Raw genomic sequence first — 21,568 nt, 5'->3', positions numbered from 1 at the left:
CAGTGAAGAATAATAGAAGGTAAGTCCGAGTTATTGTAAATATTAAAGAGATTTAACGTAGTTAAGGCTTTTGCTAGCTGGATATTGGGGGGGTACATTCCTCCTTTATCTTTATTTTTGAGCATTAACGGTTTGATGGGCCCTCTTGACAATGCCTTGTCCCTGTGGATTATAGGGAATGTCTGTGGTATGAGTAATGTTCCAGAAGGAACAAAAATCTTTAAATTGTTTGCTGGTAAACACAGGTCCATTGTCAGTTTTCAGTTGAAGAGGTAAGCCCATCACAGCAAAACAGGAGAGCATATGGCTTATAAGCTTTTTAGAGCTTTCTCACGATTTGGCGTAGATGGCTCGGCCATGTTTATGATGGAGATTACAGCATATTAAATCGAATCCACTGATGGTGAATCGAGCAGCTTCATCAACTGCTATATGTGTTTCTTGTAGGCAGATAACATCTGCCTGATGCTGTATTGCCAATTGACCAATAAGAACGTGTTTGGCAGCAGACAGCCCCTCAACATTAAGTTGGAGGACTCGAAGAGCAGGACCAACAGCTTGAAAGCTGGCAGGAGCTGCTTGTTGCTGGCTTTGAAAGTGACTGGGATCCATGTGGATTCAGTCGGCTAGGAAGGATCGTCAGTTTCCCCAATGAATGGGTACTCACGGGATGCACCACAGGAAGGTCGATCCATTGCATTCCAGCTCCTCATGGGGCGCGAGCGCTTCAACACTACGATCATCATCTCTGGCATTATGCTATTCCACTGCAGAATACTGTGCCCCTGTATGGTTCCGTAGCCCCCATGACCACTTGGTCGATTCCAAATTATATTCCTCCATGAGGATAATTTCTGGAACCATCCATTCCACCACGGTTCCATGGCTGCCAGTTCTTAGCAACATCACCCCACCAGATATTCGTCAGGATGCGGCATCATCTCAGTTCATTTCCCATGTCTACACTCGACCGGACCTGCCAATATACGCGGATATCTTCACCCACCCTGTTCAACGCTTGATGTCTCGTCACCCAATCTGGTCCCCTACGCCTTCACTGAACTTCTCTGTTCCAGACTCTTGGAAACAGAGCTGGCAGTCAGCTGAGGTAAAGAACAAACATCTCATCACAGACCCCTGCAAGCGTCAACCCGGCTTTGACCTAGCACGTTATCATTGGGCCCTCCTCAATCGCTATCGAACAGGCCATGGCCGGTGCACCGCTATGTTCCATCACTGGGGAGCCAGAGATGACCCAAACTGCCTCTGCGGCTTCAGACAGACTATGACCCACATAGTCAATGACTGCCACCTCTCCAGATTCAAAGGAGGTCTCGAAACTTTACATCAGGCTCAACCTGACGCTGTTGACTGGCTACGGAAGAAGGGCAAATGCTAGAAGAAGAAGAAGAAGAAGAAGAAGAAGAAGAAGAAGAAGAAGAAGAAGAAGAAGAAGAAGAAGAAGAAGAGCTTTCTCCTGTCTGAGCTGTTGCCCACATAAATTTAGAAAAGGTATCAATTGAGACAAACACATATTTTTGTTTGCCAAAGTTTGGTATGTGGGTGACATCAATTTGCCAAATAGCATTAGCTTTTAGGCCTCGGGGGGTTAATACCAAGAGTCTGAATAGCAGGTGTCTTTATGAGACTTGCACAGGAAGAGCATGTAGCTAGGATATGTTTTAACTGTGGTAAAGGAACATCAGGAAATCGAGCTCAAATGCCTTTAAGATTAACATGGGTTAGAGAATGGAAATCTCAGGATCAGAGACATAGACTAGGAGAGCTCCTGTGGAGGCAAGACGGTCAGCTGCAGCATTCCCTTCAGACAGGGAACCAGGAAGAGGGAACGAAGGTGCTGAATATATAGTGGTTGGGTCCGAGAAGAGAGCATAGAGGTGATTTGAATCAAGAGAGGGGAAAGTGGGTTGTCATCAATTTTCACATAGGAACGAGCAAGCCATGGAAGTAAGTTAACAGTATACACACTGTCAGAAAAAAAGGTTGAAGGATTCTGGTACAGCTTTTAATGCAAGGAAAACAACATAAAGTTCTTTGTACTGGGGGGAATTCTCAGGAAGCTCAGTAAAGAGAGGTTTAGAGGGTTGTTTGTCCGGGTAATATATGAGGGCAGCAGCTCCCTTTTTTCCACCATCAGTGAAGACTGTAGGAGCAGAAGGAATAGGATCTCGAGAGAATAGTTTAGGTGCTAGTAGAGGCAAAAGAGGTAAAGAAGCTATCAATTTATTGGAAGGAAAATGGTTATCTATTTGTCCTGGAAACCCCACGAAGCTTATGGCAAAGTGGGAATGATGGCGTATGAGCCACTCTGTTTCTGTGAGAGAAAAGGGCAGAATAATGAAATCCGGTTCTTTCCCTAAGACCTGCAAAGACCTATTTCTCCCTTGGCGAACCATGAATGCTGACGCGTCTATCTCAGTGAGGAGTCTTGGAGCTCCTCCTACTGGCGTGTGAAGCCACTCAAGAACCCTTGGTCTTGCCACAATGCCCCTACTACTATGGGGGTGTAGTTGAAGATTAGAAGGTTTACCGGAGAGTAGGGGGAAAATTGAACAAGGTGCATGTCCTGGAGGGCCTGGTTAACCCTTTCCAGTGCTGAGGAGGCCTCGGGAGTTAACTTACGTTTTGAAGAGGAATGTTTGTTTCCTTTCAACAGGTCAAACAGTGGTTGGAGGCAACTTGTAGGCAGATAGAGATATTGCCTAAGCCAATTTAAATTTCCTAGAAAACTTTGTAAAGAAACAAGAGTAAGGTTAGAAAGAAAGGTGACATTAGGTTTTAAGGGACCAATTTGCGTTAAAGAAATCTCTGAACCTAAAAAATATATTGGAGGAATTAGCTGTATCTTCTCAGGAGCCACATTAAGGCCGCTTTTCTTTAATGCAGGAATGAGAAATTCACATAAGGCATAGAGATCTGTATCTGATTTTCCCCATATTAATACATCATCCATGTAATGAAAAACATTAAGGCCCTTATGGATATATGGAAAAAGGGCAGATTTAATAGCCTCTTGACAAATTGTAGGACTACTGGCCATGCCCTGGGGCAGTACCACCCATTCAAATCTGTCATCAGGGCTGGCATTATTAATAGAAGGAACAGAGAAGGCAAAACATTTACAATCTTGCGGATGCAAGGGAATAGAGAAAAAACAATCTTATATATCAATAGCTATGATTGGAATTCCCGTGGGAATTGCAGAAGCAAGAGGCAAACCCCTTTGGGCGGAGCCCCAGACCTGCATGGTTTTATTAACCAGATATCTTAGAGGAGGTGCCATTTTCCTGAGCGCTTTTTAATCACAAAGACAAGAGTATTCCATGGGCTTTGAGAATGACGAATGTTTCCCAAGGACAACTGCTCTCAGACGAGCTCTTTTAAAATTTCTAGTTTATCCCTAGGTAAAGGCCACTGTTTCACCCAGACAGGCTCATTAGAAAGCCAGCTTAAGCAGGGTATTTGGCTATGAACAGTGGCATTTAGTATTGGGGGTGCTGATTAGATCTGGTCTCACGGGAATGGGTGTTACGCGCTGCAGAGGCATCTGTGGATATCCTAACATCAAGATATTCTAGAAGATCCCTGCCTAATAGGTTGGTGCTAATATCAGCTACCAATGGGTGGAAGTGTCCAGTAGAACCTTCTGGGTCTTCCCACATGAGCGAATCTCGTGTGAGAAAGGATTGGGTCACCCCTCCAATGCCATGTATAAGAGGTCCCGGGAGGAGTTCCTAATTTTTGGGAACCTCTGCTTGCCTTAAAATCGTCTTTTCTGCCCCCATATCAATCAAAAATTTAAAAGGAATATTGTCAATCTTTACTGTCATAGTAGGGTGACCGCGTTCTAAAACGGGTGGTCCACAAAATCTCAGACCTCGAATTTGTCCCATTCAGGGGCGTGCCATCTTTATGAAATTTGGACCAACGATCTCTCTTCCAGTGTAACTTTTTACGGCATCTGGGACACACAGTATGTGGCTTCTGGTTCCCTAACTGAAAGCAGGGTTGCCCTGACTGGAGGCGGGGTTGCTCTGACTGGAGGCGGGGTAGCTCTAACTGGAGGCGGGGTTGCCCTGACTGGAGGCGTGGTTGCAGCTTATCAGGCGACCGCACTGAAAGCAGGCCCCGTTTTGATTAAGTGGGGTAACTGCATAAACCTGTGTCATAGCGGGTGCCCCATAATTGCCTGATGTAAGTTCCTGTGTCACTAAAATCCAATTATCTGGGTATAGGTGTTTAAGACTAAGGCATGCCTGACGGAATTGTGGTATCATGTCATCCCAGACAATAGAATGCAGGAGGAAAGAGAGGATTTCAGGATTATAAACCTTTCTCTCTAAGGTTTGCCTCACCCTTAAGATGAAATTTGCTAAGATTTCATCAGTGTTTTGGTGAAGAGAGTTAATAGGGACTGAGGAATCTACATTGGTTGGGGTTAATCTTTCCCATGCTTGTGTTGCGCAGATGCGTACCTGTTCAAAATAACCAGTTGGAAACTTGGCTTCTGCCTGCTGAGTTCCAGATTCAAACTCTCCTGCTCCAAACAATGCATCAAAATTCCATGCTATCTGTTTGTTACTATTTTCCTGAGATTGTCTAGAGCATTTATCACAGAAGTATGCCATCCACTGTAGGTAAAGGGGGTCTGGGAGTGCAGCACAAACCAGGTCTTTCCAGTCCTGGGGGGTGTTAAGGTGCTGGTAAAAACTTCTTAAAATTGACTTGGTCCATGGAGCATGAAAACCATCCTCCTTCACAGCTTGTCTGAGTTCCCTGAGGTTTTTGGAGGAGTATGGATGCCACACCTGAGGATTTTGTCTAGTTGGGGCCACATTTACCAGGAAGGTGTGGATTTGGTTCGATGACACTGGGGAGAGATCTATGGAAGTGGAAGGTGCTGTAGTGGCAGGGGAAACTGAACACTTCTCTACGGGGATGGAGCTCTTGGGGTGGACTGCAAATGGTTTAAGGTCCCTAATTGCTGAAAAAATATCCTTTAACTCTAGTATCTCAGCCACAAGGTCTCTTAATGATGAGGTGTCAGCAGGGGGAGGAGTCAAAGTAGAGGAAGCCACAGGGTCTCTTAATGATGAGGTATTAGCAGGGGGAGGAGTCAAAGAAGTGGAAGCCGCAGCAAGAGAAACCGAACCCATGTCTGTGGGGACAGCTGGGGGAGGGGTCAAAGGAGCGGCCAAACACATGTCTGTGGGGACAGCTTGGGGAGGGGTCAAAGGAGCGGCCAAACACGTGTCTGCAGGGGCAGTGGGGGGAGGGGTTGTGGAAGCAGAAGCTGCTGCAGAAGAAAGAAGACACATGTCTCCAGGGACAGTGGGGGGAAGGGTCATGGAAGTGGAAGCTGCCGCAGGAGAAACCGAACACATGTCTCCAGAGGCAGCAGTTTGGGGGCTGACTGCAGATTGCTTAGGATGTTTAAGTCTTAAGCAAATATCCTTTAACTCCTGTATCTCAGCCTCAAGGTCACTTAACCTTTTGGCAGGAGGCCTTGTACATATCCTGAAAATAGTAAATATAGCCATGAGAACCCACAGTGTAGCGAAAATTAAAGCGTCTCTAAGATCGAAACCTGTCCCAGGAGAGAAGGATAGAATGTCTGGGACACCTCCTCATAAAACAGAAAAAATCCCATGGTGGAGGGAAACGCGGAGCCACAGAGGTGGGCGGATGCCACTTACCTGTGTCTGGGAGGCTTTTCTGAACCTCAGGCTGGGCATGAGTGCGGGACACGTTGGGCGCCAGATGTTGTTGTGCGCGGGCCGCGGAGAAGAGAGAGAGGGGGTCCAGAGCGAAGAGGAAACACAAATCTTTATTTGCGCTGGCACCTCAGAGTTGGGTGCTAGAGAGGCAGGTTGGGCCACATGGAGGTAGCAAAAATGGCCACCTCACACAGTAACCTCTCCTGTGTCTGAACACTGGAGTGAAGTGCTGGCAAGAGAACGAGGTGAGGAAGAAGAAGGGCTTTTATAGGAGTAGCTTTCGTGAGGATGGGAAGGGGGAGGAGTAACCATAGCACTCCAGGATAGGATAATAACTCTCATGAGAATGAGAGGGGGGAGGAGTAATCAAAGCACTCCAAATATCGCAGGGATATAGACAATGCCCTGAGGGCACAACATGGCTGAACAGGCACTCCGAGAATGTCCCAACTCTCGTGGGAACTAGCAGTAGCCTGAGGGGACAACATGGCAGATGTGACTGCATCGGCACAAATTCCCAGCATTAAAGTCTCCAATCCCTGCCTGCAGGGAGAAAGCTTCATGAATCCTGAAGCAGTGCTACAGTTATCTCTTTACCACCTACTCTGTGTTCCCCATTCTCTCTCAACTTCCCTTTCCCTATCCAAAATAAATAAGTAAATAAAACATAAAAATAAAAATATCAAATATCATATATAAAATTTCTACATGAACAAATAGTCTTCTTTTTTATTTCTTAAAAATATTTATTTCTTTTGTTGTCCTTGTATTATTGTTGTTGTTATTGATGTCGTCATTGTTGGATAGGACAGAGAGAAATAGAGAGAGGAGGGGATGACAGAGAGGGGGATAGAGAGACAGACACCTACAGACCTGCTTCACCACCTGTGAAGCAACTCCCCTACAGGTGGGGAGCCAGGGGCTCGAACCAGGATCTTTATGCTGGTCTTTGCACTTTTGCGCTACCTGTGCTTAACCCGCTGCGCTACCACCTGACTCCCAACAAATAAAGCCTTACCAGAATGGTTCTTATTAGAATGGAAGCTGAATGAGAAGATTATATGGTGATAAAATAAAATCAGTATTTAAAAGAATCTATCTGGTTTACATAAGAATCATGTTCCATCCACTGAGGAGAACGATAAACTTAACTTGTCTGCACTGTGGCCCAACTGAGCTGGGCAGTTATGGTATAGAAATAAGAATGCCTAATTAATCTTTTATTTAGAAAAGTCCATTACACTTGCCTGTTTCAACATGCTGTTACATAGCCTATTGACTATGAGACAATCTCCATTCTTTATTATTAATTTTACTAAATAAAATACCTTGTCTCCATTTAAATTAGTACAGGAAGATATTCTCACACATTCATGTGACTTTGAATTGTAGCAGTATATATATAATTTGAAACCCCAAATGGGTGTTAATTCCCAAAGCAGATGATATCTTACTATGGAACTACCTTTGTACTGAACCAAGTGAGTTTCTGAGCCAAGAAACATAAATGATTTATCTCCTTAGGGGGTCATCCTTTTTTTTTTTCTTAGTTCGATATGAACATATTTTGCTTGTGGAGAATAATATTGTATCATAAGAAATTGTTTGACACTTTCAATATAAATTCCAATGTGGCACTTTTGTATATTTGGAATTAGTCTTTACATTCTAAATATAATTTTTTATAATCATTCTTTTCTTTTTCCCCTGTCTTGTTTGCTCTTATAGATGACAGCCCAGTGATAATACAGTTCTCAATTTAAAAACACCAAATGATCTGGCCTGGTATTGAGTGCAGTAGATAAGATGTTGGACTCAATTATATGGTCCTGAATTTAATCCCCAGCATTGCATGTGCCAGAGTGATGTATGTTCTGGCTCTTTCTCATAATTAAAATGTTTAAAGAGAATTAAAAGTCAAAATAAAAGCACATTACCTTACTTTTGGTACATGGCATGATTCTAGATAGCCATACACTTTGACAATATAAGCAAATGTTAATTAAAAAACAAAAAAAATAAGGGAGTCAGGCAGTAGCACAGCATTGGTTAAGCGCAAGGACTGGCGTAAGGATCCTGGTTGGAGACCCCAACTCCCCACCTGCAGGGGAGTCACTTCACAGGTGGTGAAACAAATCTGCAAGTGTCTATCTCTCTCTCCCCCTCTCTGTATTCTCCTCCTCTCTCCATTTCTCTCTGTCCTATCCAACAATGACATCAGTAATAACTACAACACCAATAAAAAACAAGGACAACAAAAGAAAATAAATAAATAAATTAATTTTTTAAAATAAAATATCATATGCTTTAAATAAATTAACTTTGACTATCTAGAGATGATAGGGTAGGAGAGATATCACAGCCCTGGGGCTCTGTAGATGTTGTTTCCACAGTACCTCTCATATAGACTAGGAACGTGGGCTTTACATATGGCAGGACTCATGCCTTACCAATTGAGCTATCAGTCTGATCAGTCTCTTTGTTCCACGATTTTTCAAGATTCTACATCAAAAACAAAGTAGGACTGAGTCACTAATCAAAGACAGTCTTTCCTCTCTTCTTATCTTTCATCATTTGAAAATATTCATATCAGAATTATAAGCCTCTCATCTTCACCTTTTCTTTGTAGCACTCTCACACTTACTAGTTTATTGTTGTTCTGTTTATTAACACACATCTAAGTTTATTTTATATTTAGTCAAGTTTGGAGTCAAATCATTGTACATTAAAACCATGAGAACTATTGACAGTTTATATATATATATATATATATAATTGTACAGAACTTGTCCCTTCTATAATTTAGAGCCATATCTACACATACTCCTACATGGAGGAATATAAAAAAAGTTTACACCATAATATTCACATCAAAATATCTAATATTTTATATGAAGAGTGAATGTTCAATGAATAATTCAAAAAGTACAGACAGTTTGAAGATTTTCTTTCTGATTCAAAACTCAACCTCACAAAGATAACATTTTTTAATATTTATTTATTTTATTTATTTTCCCTTTTGTTGCCCTTGTTGTGGTTATTGATGTCATTGTTGTTGGATAGGACAGAGAGAAATGGAGATGGAGGGGAAGACAGAGAGGGGGAGAGAAAGATAGACACCTGTAGACCTACTTCACCGCTATTGAAGCAACTCCCTGGCAGGTGGGGAGCCTAAAGCTGGTCCTTGAGCTTTGAGCCATGTGCGCGTAACCCGCTGTGCCACCTCCCAATTCCTGATAACAACATTTTAATTACTGATATCAGAGCCATTTTTTTTAGATTGTAGTCAAAAGGTATCAAAATGTATTATTTGCTAATTATGTTTTAAAAAATAAAGAAGATATACATGTATTGGGAGTTTCCTTCAGACTAATAAAATCTGAGCAAAATTATTTAATGTTAATTTAAAAATATTTATTCATATATTTATTTACTTTATTATGATAAAGTAAGTGGCTTATGGTGGTGCTAACATTTGAACCTGGGACCTCAGAGACTGAGGCATGAAAATTGTATAACCATTATAATGTCTCCCCAGCCAGCACTAGTACGTTTTTTTTTACATTGATTTAATTTTGCCAGATCTGTATTTATTTAAACAGTTTTTAAGCTTATTGTTAAGTTTGTTGAAATAAACTCATTGAAGTGAATGTGGGCTGGAATATGGAACAATAGATAATTTTTTATAATACATTTTGTTTCAGCATGTAAACAGAATTGTTGACTTCTGCAAAAATTTGTTTAACACTGATGTTCCTTTCCTACACTGATTTAAATATGGCTCTATTTACCAGTGCGGTTTCTACATATTCGTGCTTAAATAACTGTGATCTTGAAAGTCATTGCTGAAACTGTCATTTGTCAAAAAAGCTAGAACATCTTAGCTTTTAATTTTCTGCAGTATGTGAAAATATTAACCACCACTTCTTGAATTTATTTCATATCCCATTTGACTGTCAAACCTTGATATTGACAAAGATGTGAAGTTAGACCACTTTTTTCTACCACAAAGCTAATTCTTTTTTTAAACTTCAAAGTCAACATCTGTGTGAATATTATGAGATCATATTCATGATGTGTGTTCATTATATACAAAGATAAATATTTTAAGGCAGCATTAATTACTAAAATAAAGCTTAACACAGAGAAAAATGTAGGTTTTCAAACTCTTTTAGGCATAATAAAAATGCAATATATTTCTATTAATGTTTTTTAAGTACTTGAAGACAAGTTTTGATGTGTTCTCTTTTTAAAGTATTTTCTTAATTTGTTTTTAAAAATTTATTTATTTATTCCCTTTTGTTGCCCTTGTTTTTATTATTGCAGTTATTATTGTTGTTGTTATTGATGTAGTTGTTGTTGCATAGGACAGAGAGAAATGGAAAAAGGAGGGGAAGACAGAGAGCGGGAAAGAAAGATAGACACTTGTTGCCCTGCTTCACCCTGCAGGTGGGTAGCCGGGGGCTTTAACCGAACTGGGATCCTTAACAATGGTCTTTGTGCTTTTTGCCGCCTGAGCTAACCTGCTGTGCTACCACCCAACTCCCCTCTTAATTCGTTTTTAAAGTTTCATTAGACAGAGGTAGAGAAAAAATAAAGGGTAAGAAGAGATAGAAATAGAGAGAGAAGGAGAGACACCTGTAGCACTGCTTCACTGTTTATGAAATTTCCACCCTGTGGATGGAGGTTAGGGGTTTGAACCAGGGTCCTTTGACATGGTATCATGTGCACTTAACCAGGTCCATCCCGCCAGTGTCTTTTGATATCTTCTTAATATTGCCACTATTCCAGTATTCTTTGTTTATGTGTGGGGACATGGAGGACAATACCAGGGGCTTGCCCATGTATTATTCCACTGCCCCCTTTTGAGTTCATTATTTTCATTTTATACAGAGGGGGGAGTGATTAAGAGGGAGGGAGAGAGAGAGAGAACCCCAAAACTTCACTACCTGAAGAGCTTCCTCTAATACCTTAGTGCTATCATGAACTAAGCATGTAGCGTGTGTGCCCTACAGGGTGAACTATAAATTCAATGCAATACTAAGGCCACATTTCAAGGAAATTGAACAACTTGTCCAAAATTTTATGTGGAAACATTAAAGAAATGAATAGCCAAAGAATTACTAAGGAAAAGAGAAGGGAAAAGGAGGCATTGCAATCTCCTATTTTAGTTTGCACACTAAGCCGCAGAAATTAAAACAATGTTTTATTGGAATAAGAATGGACACTTGAACCAAGGAACAATACAGAGACCCCAGAGGTACCAGGATTCCAGGGTCACTCCCTGCCTTCCTATAAACTAGACCTGAGTAATTTTCTAGATTAAAAAAATAATAATAAATGTGGCTAGCATTTTTGCCATGGAAACGAAGTACAAAAATTATTCACACAGTAAGTGGAGACTAGTTATAGAACTTAATATATTTGAGTAATACTGATAAATCTTCTTTTAGACCAAATAAAAATGACTAGATGGTAGAAAACTGACATAAAATATTGTAAGCACATAAAAATCATGACACAAAAATTAATAGTAGCAACCATATAAGAATTAGAGAATCAAGATTCATCTACCTAAAAATGATGTCAAGTATTTTAACACATTTTAGGGCAAAATATCAAGCATTAAAAATTAAGCTAAGGTACCATTTCCTCAAGTTTGTTTTGACTATTCTAGGAATTTTCTGGTTCTATACAAACTTTCGTATCTTTTGTTCTTTTTTCTTTAAAAGTTGGTGGGACCTTTACGGAGAGAAACTGTGTTAAATTTGTACGTGGCTCTGAGCAGAATAGTTGTTTTGACGAAGTTAATTTTTTCCACTTCTATGCATCTGTTTCTACTTCCTTGAACAATAGTGAACCATAATGTTCAGTACAGAAGTCTCAGACTTCTTTTGTTAGGTTTACTACTTATTATTTTATTGTTTTTGATGCTGTAAAGAATGGGACTGATTTCTGGATTTCTTCTTATTCTGACGTAGTGTTTTCATAAACTCAGTATTTGCATTTTTCTTTTTTTTCCCCTCAGGAGTTCTCTGGTTATTTGTGTTTATTTTAATAGTTCCTCACACATTTTTGGTTGAGTTATATATTAACTTTGTATCCTGACAACTTAATATATTATTCAACAATTTCTAGGAGCTTCCCATTGGATCCTCTAGTTTTTTATGTATACTATCATACAGTTTTCAAATAGCGACAGTTTAATTTCTCCTCTTCCAGTCTATGCACCTTTAATTCCCTTTCTCTTGCCTGGTTGTCAAGGCAAGAACTTCCAACACTATGTTGAATAGTAATGGTGACAGCAAGCAGCCCTGCCCCTGATCTGAGGGGGAATGTGTTCAGCTTCTCAACATTGAGTATGATATTGGCTTTAGGTTTGCTGCATATGGACTCTACTACATTAATTTTTTTTCCATAGAGGGCCGGGGGCAGTAGCGCAGTGGGTTAAATGCACATGGTATGAAAAGAAAGAATCCCAGTTCCAGCTCCTGTCTCCCCACCTGCAGGGAGTGGCTTCACAGGTAATGAAGCAGGTCTGCAGGTGCCTTTCTCTCTCCCTCTCTGTCATCCCCTCTTCTCTTGATTGCTTTCTGTCCTATCCAATTAAACAGCACTGGTAACAATAACAATAACAACAAGGGCAACAAAATGGGAAAAATGACCTCCAGGAGCAGTGGATTCATAGTGCAGGCACCAAATCCTACAGATAACCCTGGAGGCAAAATATAAAAATAAAAAAAACCCAAAAACATATATTCCTATTTTTGAGGTGCTTGATCATAAATGGATGTGGCAGTTTGTCAAAGGCTTTGTCTGCATCTATTAAGATAATAATGTGTTTTTGTGTTTGTTTTTCTTTTATTGATGTGGTGGATCATATGGATTGTGTTTCATGTATTTCACCAAAGCAAAGGACTCTGGGGAGACGGGGGAGTTCGTTTGCAAAAAATTGAGTAATTTTACACATGTACAGTCAACTGTATGTCATATAAATCCCCCTCAACTAAAAAGAAAGAAAGATGGGGGGGGGGGGAAATGAACCTTAGGAACTTTCAGCAGAATGCATAGAGAAAGGAAAAGAAGAGCTGGTTTAAAATAATGCACTAATATGTGAATCACTTTTTACAGTTTACAAAGCACTGTTAAATTCAGATGCTTGTTTTTCCTTCAGAGAAATACTGTTTAATTGGCAGGACAGATGGCAATGGTTCTTGTTTACAGATGAGGAAAGAAGCTGAAAGAGTAAGAGAAAGTATAGTCACACTTGGTAACAAACAAAAGTAGGAAGTGATATGCTATGAACCTGGAACATGATCATAAAACATGATTTAAATATTTTAACATTAATTCTGCTCACTATATAGGACATTAATTGAGATGTTAAAGCAATTACATTAATTTTGCAGTTTTGGATTTAATTATATTAATATTTCAGACATAACAAGTTTATTAGCACATAAAGATGGGGTGATTTAAATGGCAAATAGCCTGGAAATAAGCCACATTACTAATTATTGGTTTCAGAATGTGAAGTTAGACAGGAAAGTGTTATTTTTCAACCCATATTGAGGATGAAGAGCTAAAATTCCATATTTTAGTATATAGTGATTGCTTTTCAGAGTAAAATATGACCATGATGGCATTTTTTAAAACAGTGCATTTTATCAGGATTCTCTACTGCCTAATTGGAACTGGATCCATGGAGGAGACAGACACTTTTTATTCTGTGATTGTTTTATTTTCCAATGAGTCCATTGATTTATATGACAGTTGTCACATAAGTACAATTTCGTTTTTTAATAGGGGACTATTGCAATATATATAAAATTTTCTTTTATCTCCCAGGAGAGCACAGTGGTGGAGAGAGAACATGTTTTTAGCCTTACAACTGACCTAGAAAAGCAAACAAACAAAAACCAAGAAAAGTTTATATCTCAATCTCAGTTTTCTTTTTAAAAGTGATTTACATGACATTTGTTATCACATGGGTACAATTTCTCATCTTTCTTTTCTTTTTCTTTTTTTTTTATGCCTCCAGGATTATTGCTGGGGCTCAGTGCCTGCACTATGAATCCACTGCTCCTGTAGGCTTCTTTTTTTTTTCTTTTTGTTACCCTTCTTGTTGTCTGATAGGACAAGAGAGAAATGGAGAGAGTAGGGGAAGGTAGAGAGGGGAAAAGAAAGATAGACACCTCTAGACTTGCTTTACCACTTGTGAAGTTACCCCCCCTGCCCTTGAGAGCCAGGACTCAAACCCCGATCTTTACTCTGGTCTTTGTGCTTTGCACCATGTATGCTTAACCCGCTGCACACAAATTTAACCCTGCCCCCAAATTTCTCATCTTTCAGTGACTGATGTATGTACATCAATCCTACTTCCAACTTGAATCTCCTTGTGAATCTCTATCAGGACAATGATTGACCAGAACTAGGAGGAAACTAGTACATGGAAATTTCAAAAATAAATGTTACAGAACTTTAAGGCCCAAATAATGAGAACATATAAAAGGAAGGGAATACATTTATAGACAAAAGTAGTCACTCGTATGAGCTACTGCTATTGCAATCTCACGAGCAAGTTATTTCCATTTTATTGGAAAATAACTGCTGAACAAGCTGTTACTTTTTGCTACTACATGTCTGGGATGTTACATATATACATCAAAATTCAATGCACATTTTTTTATTTCAAGCTTCTTATCTTGATTTAAAATACTATTTAAATATGTATTAGCTTTCTTTTCTATTTCAGAATGTTAGAGATAGTTTGACTCTGAATAGACTACTGTACCTTTTTAATAAGAATCTCTGATTAAGTAAATAAAAGTAAACATAAATTTTATGCAAGGCAGTATTAGTATCCATGATGTGATTATAATTATTTGCATTATATTCATTCAAAATTAGTTGGGGTTTATTTAATTTAGAAATTAATTCTACATTCCCAGAAAAAAATATGTGTAAATAAAATCATATTGTACTCTCATATATTTACACAGTGGCATGCTTTCTGCATATTGTTCCTAATTCATGAGTTCACATTATGAAATTTCATTCTTCATTGAGATGCATAACTTATTATATGTGAAATAATTTTATGTCTGCTAAGGATAGTTTAAAAAGTGGGTGGGAAAAATTAAATAAACCTCATTTATATTATAAATGAAGTCAGAAAATAAAATGCATAAACTTATAACAAATCAAAGAGGGGTTTTGATCAGTAGTCATAGGAGTCATTTCTTCTCTTTTGAGGATTCTCTTAATTTATATCTCAAGCTTTGTACTTGTCTTAGGCATCACAGAGAAATATAAACATATGCTGTTTTATTATATTTTACATTTGACTTTATTCTTACTATTCTCATGTAATTGTGTTTAGTTTTTAATGTGGAAATGTTGTTTTAGTGGTTGTCCTGGCTACAGATTGATCGCTCCCTAAAATATGCAATAGCATACCGTTCCCACCACCTTAATGTCATCTTGGTTCCCAAAAAGGCCCTACCCTCCCATACTTAGTCCTCTCCCTACTTAGAAACTTCAGACATAAAGACAGAGAATAAGGACTTAATTATGTTTCAATCTATCCTTTCCATTACTTTATTTCTTGAATTCTACTTATGTGAGAAACCTTTCTCTCATTTTCCTTTTCTGTGGGAGGTAATAGTATTAGCATCCTACAGTTGCCATAATAAACTGTCCCCGTATGGTGGCTTAAAACAATAGAAATGTTCACACACCTCTTGAGTCTTGCCATTTAAAATCAAAGATTAAGCAAACTCATGATCCTTTTGAGAGTTCAAAAGAAAACTCCTCCCTGTCTTCTAGCTACTAGTATATTCCTAGACTCCTTGTCCTATGTTACAAAAAATCTGTCCAATTCTTATTTCTGTCTATAGTTGTTTGATGATCCCTTTATGAGTAAATCTCCAAGCTTCTTCTCAGTCATTTGTGTTAGTTAAACCTTAACTCAGTATATTTTATTGATCACGCAGAGGGTTGTGTTTGATTATGTACATGAATTTTGTGTTTTTTAATTTTTCGCAAGTTTTAAATGTAAGACCCGACGATATTCTTTTTTATTTTTATTGCTGTAGTTATTATTGTTGTTGTTATTGATGTCACAGTTGTTGGATAAGACAGAGAGAAATGGAGAGAGGAGGGGAAAAACAGAGATGGGGAGAGAAAGATAGACACCTGCAGATCTGCTTCATTGCCTGGGAAGTGAACTCCCTGAAAGTGGGGAGCCGGGGACTAGAACCGGGATCCTTATGCTGGTCCTTGCCCTTTGCACCACCTGCACTTCACCCACTGTGCTACCCCTCGACCTGAAAATATTCTAAAGATGACAGTAAAAGAAAGTAGGATAATTTGTCTTTACAAAAAAAAAAAAATTCTAAGGATGACAGTAAAAGAAACTAAAATAATCTGTCTTTAGCATTACCTAGCCACCATATTAGGCCTGCATTCTTGTTCAGACTTTTATTTGATAAATTAACTATCTTATTTAAGTATCTATGTTTTTTTTAATGTTCCAACACATATTTAGTTTTACATGTAATTAAGTACATTTACTAAAATGCACTAAATGAGTAATTAATTTATTAGAAATTGTTCAGCATTGGTTATTGGTTGTATCAGGTATCAAACCTAAGACCTTTCATATTCAAATAGATGAGTGGCCAATAAAACTACTAGGTGGCTGTTAAAATTACAAAGTCATTAAATTTTCCATATCTTGGATGGAACTTGAAGATATAATGTTGAATGAGATAAGCCAGAAAGAAAAGGATAAATGATGACTGATCTCACTGATAGGGAGAACTTAAGAAGTAATGATAGGGAAAATGTGAGGTGAAATTTAGTGTGGGTGTGATGTATTGCACCAAGGCAAAGGGCTCTGGGTGAGGAGAGTAAGGGATAGCATGAAAGAACTCTGGTTTATGGTGTTGGAACAGGACCTATGTCTGGGGAGATCTTGCAAACATCTCTCACAGGGAGATGAGAGGTTGTAGCATAGGAGTCAATAACGTGTGTGTGTGTGTGTGTGTGTGTGTGTGTGTGTGGTTATTCTACTGGAATTTTAATGAGTTTCTTGGATAAGTACATTAATTTAATCATTAAAAAGTGGTTTATTATATATATAGAGAGAGAGAGAAAGAGAGAGAGATTCTGCCCTTTTTCATTCTTCATTTGTCTAAGAATTAATTGTACATTAGTAGACAATTTTTTTTTTGTTATTTATAAAAAAGAAACATTGACAAAACCATAGTATAAGAGGGGTACAACAACACACAATTCCCACCACCAGATCTCTGTATCCCATCCCCTCCCCTGATAACCTTCCTATTCTTCATCCCTCTGGGAGAATGGACCCAAGGTCATTGTGGGTTGCAGAAGGTGGAAAGTCTGGCTTCTGTAATTGCTTCCCCACTGAATATGGGCATTGACTGGTCAATCCATACACCCAGCTTGCTTCTCTCTTTCCATAGTAGGGTGGGGCTCTGGGGAAGCGGAACTCCAGGACATATTGGTGGGGTTGTCTGTCCAGGGAAGTCTGGTCAGCATCATGGTAGCATCTGGAACCCGGTGGCTGAAAAAAAGAGTTAATATATAAAGTCAAACAAATTGTTCACTAATCATGGACCTAAAGGCTGGAATAGTGCAGATGAAGAGTTGGGGGTTTCTCCATTTTGTAGATAGCTAGTTTTATTTTTATATATTTTAGTTCTATTCAAAAGGGCCTGTGGCTATACTAGTTTTGTTTTTGTTTTTAATACTGAGTCTGAAATCTGATATGCAGGTGGATCCAAGTTATTGTCTGGGGAGATGATGTTGTGGCTGGAAAAGGAACAGAAAGCTGGATCAGGGAAGAGAGTAGCTCCCTAATATGGGGAAGGGGTATGAAATATTGTTGACCGTAATCCCATCAATTTTTTTTTTTTTACAAATCGTGTCTCAAGTTTATTGTACAAACAACACAGGAGGACACCAGGCCCACTGTGCTCACACTGACAGGAAGGAAGGAGCCTCTACTGTGCAGCCTTGGGGGCCTGGGAGCTTTGGGCGGCTGGAGCTGAAGCTGGAGCAGCTGGAGCTGCAGCTGGAGCCTGGGCCTGTGCCTGGGTCTTAGCCTGAGCCTGAGCCTGAGCCTGAGCCTGAGCCTGAGCCTGAGCCTGAGCCTGAGCCTGAGCCTGAGCCTGAGCCTGAGCCTGAACCTGAGCCTGAGCCTGAGCCTTGTCTTTTCTCCTGAGACCCCTGACCATGTAGGCCAGGACATGTTTCCCAAGTCTAGGGTGGGCGATGAAGGCCAGTCGCTTGAGTTTGCAGCTGCAGCCCTTTGGGATGTTGGTCTTGGCCTGCTTGGGCTTTGCCTTGGCCTTGACTACCTCGACCCGTGCGCTCATGGCCTTGGCGTTATTGGCCTGCATCTTCTTCAGACCCTTCTTGTTGTGTTTCTTGGCAAACCGCATATTCCTCAGGAACTCGGGGTCCACCCCCTTTCAGAGACTCCTATCTTTGAGATTAAGGTTTCTTGATGCCATTTCTGTGCCATATCTGGGACTGGTTGTGTGTCGTGTGGTTCTTGGACTTGGCCATGTCTGCACCGAAGAGCTGCTCCAAGAGCTGTAACTGGAAAAGCAATTGATTTGGTCTGGGGCCAATATTCAGCTTAGGAGCCTATGTGACCTCTGCATCCCTGTAGATTTGAGCTCACATTCTGTGGTCATGAGTAGGAACATTCTAAGCTGCCCCAATATTGACCCATCTTCCTCAGGTTTAATTTTTTGTTTATATTGTCCTTATTTATTTTCAAATTCACTGATTTATTCATCGGTCAGCTCTTACATGCTTTACATTTTATTGATATTCCAAATTTATTTATTTGTAATTCATTGTTTTTATTCATTTAAAAGACTATGTTTTAGAGAGTTAACTTCACGTCTTATCTTGATGTATGTTATCATACATCCACCAAAAGATATCAATAAACTTCCACTTAAGCTTACTGAATATTTACCTTTACTATATTAATAGCTACATATGATAATATATATAGCTAACTGCATGGGTATAATACATAGGTTCTTATAGTATCATTACAGATACTTCTTTGGATTATTTATTTTCTAAAGTCCTCATCTATGACATTTTAGATACTATTTTCTAAACAGTATTTCAAACTTTCTTTTATTTTTCTTGCAAATTGGACATTTTGGGTAACACATTGTTCTCCCTAAAACTCTAATTATCTCTGCTTAAGATAATTTAATAGATAATGTCTATCAAATTCTTCAAAATTTGATAGTATTTATTTTTTACTATTATTTTTTGAATTGTTCTTTTTAACCTAACATTAATGTTGTAGTGACCATAATGACTAATAAGCAGTAGTAAATGAAATCATTCTGTCAGTAGACTTTACACTTGCTGATAGATATTTACAAGTGATAGATCTGTGCATGTATTTGTATTGTATGTGGTTCAGTAATTTTATAATTCTCCTCTAGCCTTATGTGTACTCAGGGCCTTATAGTCATCCAGAACAAATGGTCAACTGAATCATTATTTTTTAAAATATGACTACAAATTAGTAGGAGTGTACATAAACAACATTCCCACCACCAAAAGACTGTGTCCCATTGCACCCACCCACCCTGGAGCCTGCCCCATGAAGCCGAACATACACCCTTACTCTTAACCCAGGGGTTTTACTTTGGTGCCCTAATTATTTTTTATCATTTTTTTATTTGTTTGTTTTCTTCTTCTTTTTTATATGTGCATGTCAATGTTCAAAATGCAAAATATCCCATACTACAACAGTGATGTGAAAGCTTATCAACACCTTATGCCTGTTTGGTTCCAGAGAACTTCCTAATATATATAAGTCTGGTCCACTGATCTGTTGCTAGTAAATAATCATGTCCCCGTGCCCTGTCCTTCTCTGCCATATTGGAGCTGTGTTGGGAGGAATGATAGCCTCCACTCGGATTCTAGCATCACAGATTTCCATATATTTTACAGACATCCAGAGTTCTTTTAATAAACAAATCTTAATCTGTTGTATAATTTTCATCAATATCTACAATCCTAAAGTAGTTATTTTTTTAAAGTCCACTTTTATCATATTTCAATTATTGAAAGAGGATCTTCAAACTGTTTACTCATCTATCCCAGAAAGTTTCCTGTGCACTCAAAGTATCATCTTGCATCTCTTAAGTCAATAGCAGAGTACTTTGGACACAAATATTCAATTTGAAATAAATGTAGACATTTTCATTTAGGCAATTTCTCTGTAGTGTCTAAAATGCATTTATTTTGTTACACTCCTTAATACTTAACTGAAAATTTCTATAATATTTTTTAAAATTTTTTTATTGATTTAATAATGATCGACAAGACCATAGGGTAACTGGGGTACACTGATTTTTTCCTTTTTTCCCTTATTCTTTTTGTTTTCTTGGTTGATTGATTTTCTTATGCCTGTGTGTGTGTGTGTGTGTGTGTGTGTGGTGATTTCTGGAAGATGAGATCTCACTCTCTCTTTTAAACTGATGTTCTTTCTGTAGTTCCTTTCTTTGCTTTGTCTTTCCTTCCTTCCTTCCTTCCTTCCTTCCTTCCTTCCTTCCTTCCTTCCTTCCTTCCTTTTTTTCCTTCTTTTTTCTTTCTAGGATCTCATTGTTCTGCTAAACGGACTTTTATTTATTTCTTTTTGAAAGAAACAAAAATAATTTAAGAGGAAAGGGAGGGACAGCTGCAGCACTGCTCTACCACCTGTGAGGCTTCCCCCATACAGGTTGGTACTGAAGAACCAGGGCCCTTGCTCACTATAATGTGTGTGCTCAGTCAGGTGTGCCACAGCCTGGCCCCCTGGGCTCACTTTTAAATAGATAGAGGGAAAGAGAGAAAGAGAGATAGAGAGAGAGAGTGAGAGAAAGAGAGACTACAATACCGACACTTCCTCTAGTACATTGTGAATTAGTACTGGAATTGAACCTGTTCATTACCAAAGAGTTGCACTGCTTACATGAGCTATCTTGTCATCCCTCTGTAGTATCTTTCTTTCTTTTTTTAATTTTATTTTCCCTTTTGTTTCCCTTGTTTTTATTTTTTTTATAGTTATTACTGATGTCGTCATTGTTGAATAAGACAGAGAGATGGAGAGAGAAGGACAAGACAGAGAGGGGAAGAGAAAGACACCTGCAGATCAGCTTTACCGCTTGTGAAGCGACTCCCCTGAAGGTGGAGAGCCAGGGGCTTGAACCTGGGTTCTTATGCCAGTCTTTGTGCTTTGTACCACCTGTGCTTAACCCGCTGTGCTACCGCTCGATTCCCTGTAGTATCTTTCAATGATCTTATTCACAAGCATAGCTTCAGTTAGCTTCCTCTAAGGGAAGATGGTACAAATGTTCAGGCCAGGTTCTTAAATTTTATGTTTCCAGTTAAACATATCTCTAATATTTCTTCTGCAGTAATATCTTGAATAGACAAAATTATGAAATAATTTTAAATTAAAATAGATGCTTCAGTAATATAAGATAAAATTATTATTTGCAAATATTTATCATTTTAAAGTTTATTATTGAACATATTTTGATGGGAAGAATCTGAATCAAAATTAATGGGATTTGAGTTAAATATAAAACTTTAAACATAAAGTCTTTAAAATATGAACCTACTTATTTTCTTTCCCCATTTTAAATGCTTTTTACCTGACATTATATTCTTACCTAAGAAAATAGGTAATTTCGCCACTGTAGCACTTAAAGATTCTTCTGTCAGTGGTGGTCCCAAGATAGAATAAGTGTTTCTTGGAAAATCCACACGTA

At 38.8% G+C, this 21,568-nt stretch overlaps 1 protein-coding gene across 1 annotated transcript; it reads right to left on the bottom strand.

Annotated features, from left to right (window-relative positions):
* Positions 1-17,412: 17,412 nt before the first annotated feature.
* Positions 17,413-18,345, bottom strand: LOC103110869 (large ribosomal subunit protein eL29-like). Its single transcript, XM_060172309.1, has 2 exons — positions 17,957-18,345; positions 17,413-17,884 (listed from the first exon to the last, which is right to left on the bottom strand). Exons 1-2 carry the CDS (start codon positions 18,209-18,211, stop codon positions 17,771-17,773), a joined length of 369 nt encoding a protein of 122 aa, XP_060028292.1. The 5' UTR covers positions 18,212-18,345; the 3' UTR covers positions 17,413-17,770.
* Between the last annotated feature and the right edge of the window lie 3,223 nt (positions 18,346-21,568).

This window comes from Erinaceus europaeus, chromosome 15 (genome assembly GCF_950295315.1).
Source record: "Erinaceus europaeus chromosome 15, mEriEur2.1, whole genome shotgun sequence".
Lineage (NCBI taxonomy): Eukaryota > Metazoa > Chordata > Mammalia > Eulipotyphla > Erinaceidae > Erinaceus > Erinaceus europaeus.
The sequence above is the reverse complement of the archived record's forward strand: the minus strand, read 5'-3'. Positions and strand labels throughout refer to the sequence as shown.

Coding starts and splice junctions, on each gene's coding strand:
- LOC103110869 (XM_060172309.1), bottom strand. CDS start 18,211: ATGCGGTTTGCCAAGAAACACAACAAGAAGGGTCTGAAGAAGATGCAG. Junction 17,885..17,956: donor AGGCTCAGGCTCAGGCTCAG/GTTCAGGCTCAG, acceptor GCTCAGGCTCAG/GCTCAGGCTCAGGCTAAGAC.